A 914-nucleotide genomic window follows, 5' to 3' on the forward strand; every position below is an offset into this window, starting at 1 on the left:
GATTGATACCAAGCTAATATCCTCAAGAAATCAACCTTCAGTCTAATTAGAAGCAGAATTACCGAAACGAAGAGAAATTCATACTAAATGATATTTGGAAAAACGTGCTCACCTTAAGTATATGTTTTGTTGACCTAACGATGACCTCAGTAGTACATAAATCCCATAAATGTGGCAGATGTTTGGTCATATTAGCTACCTGAGGAACAAAAAATAATGCAAGCTATCAGCAAAAATAGAAGAATTTAGGGGAAACTCAAGACAAACAAGAGCTTGTAACCTTTCCGAGGTAGCGAACATTTATCCCCTGGGCATGGAGCGTATCAGTCAATGTTTGGCCATCCATCGGTGAAACCTCAAGGGCACAAAGATCTTGGACAAATTTTGGAAGAACAACATCCAGAAGGTATGAACTGGCTTTTCTCACATTTGCTTCATCTGCTGAATTTTCCTGTAAGAGAAGAGGAAATTTTGAGGATTATAAAAAGTGGAGATCATGAAGTGGAGATTATGAAAACAGAGAAAGAAAAGGCAAAATGAAAAACCAACAATTAGGGATTTTACCTCTTCGCTTCCTCCTAGTTTAAAGTCTGTAAATACATTGGGATTCAAAAGTATTTCTGCACAGGATTTGCAACTGCTATCTGCAGCAGATGTGCATCCTTCACTACTCTCTTTATGCACATCTGTTGGTGTTTCCTACAGAAAGAAAATAAGCTTATTTGACACAATCTCTGTCACAATAATCTAAAGTGTTTTACCATCAGAATGGAGTTGGCTCAGGAGCACAGGGCACCATGAGACTTGTGACAATATTTTATGTCCACGTGACATCAATATTTAGTTTGATGCCAGAGTCATTGTCAAGGAAATTATGCAGGTTCAACCTCACACAAAAAGAGGAAGAGGGGTGG

General features: G+C 38.2%; 1 protein-coding gene across 1 annotated transcript in view; it reads right to left on the reverse strand.

Moving 5' to 3' along the window:
- LOC109846565 (clustered mitochondria protein-like) overlaps positions 1–914 on the reverse strand; it is a 20686-nt gene that overhangs the window by 6176 nt on the left and 13596 nt on the right. Inside the window, exons 17-19 of the mRNA XM_020415815.1 lie at positions 565–699; positions 281–451; positions 113–199 (exon numbers count right to left, since the gene is read on the reverse strand). Coding sequence (XP_020271404.1) covers positions 113–199; positions 281–451; positions 565–699 — 393 coding nt within the window. The remainder of the gene's footprint in view (positions 1–112; positions 200–280; positions 452–564; positions 700–914) is intronic.

Source organism: Asparagus officinalis, chromosome 1 (assembly GCF_001876935.1).
Source record: "Asparagus officinalis chromosome 1, Aspof.V1, whole genome shotgun sequence".
In the NCBI taxonomy this organism is placed as follows: Eukaryota; Viridiplantae; Streptophyta; class Magnoliopsida; order Asparagales; family Asparagaceae; genus Asparagus; species Asparagus officinalis.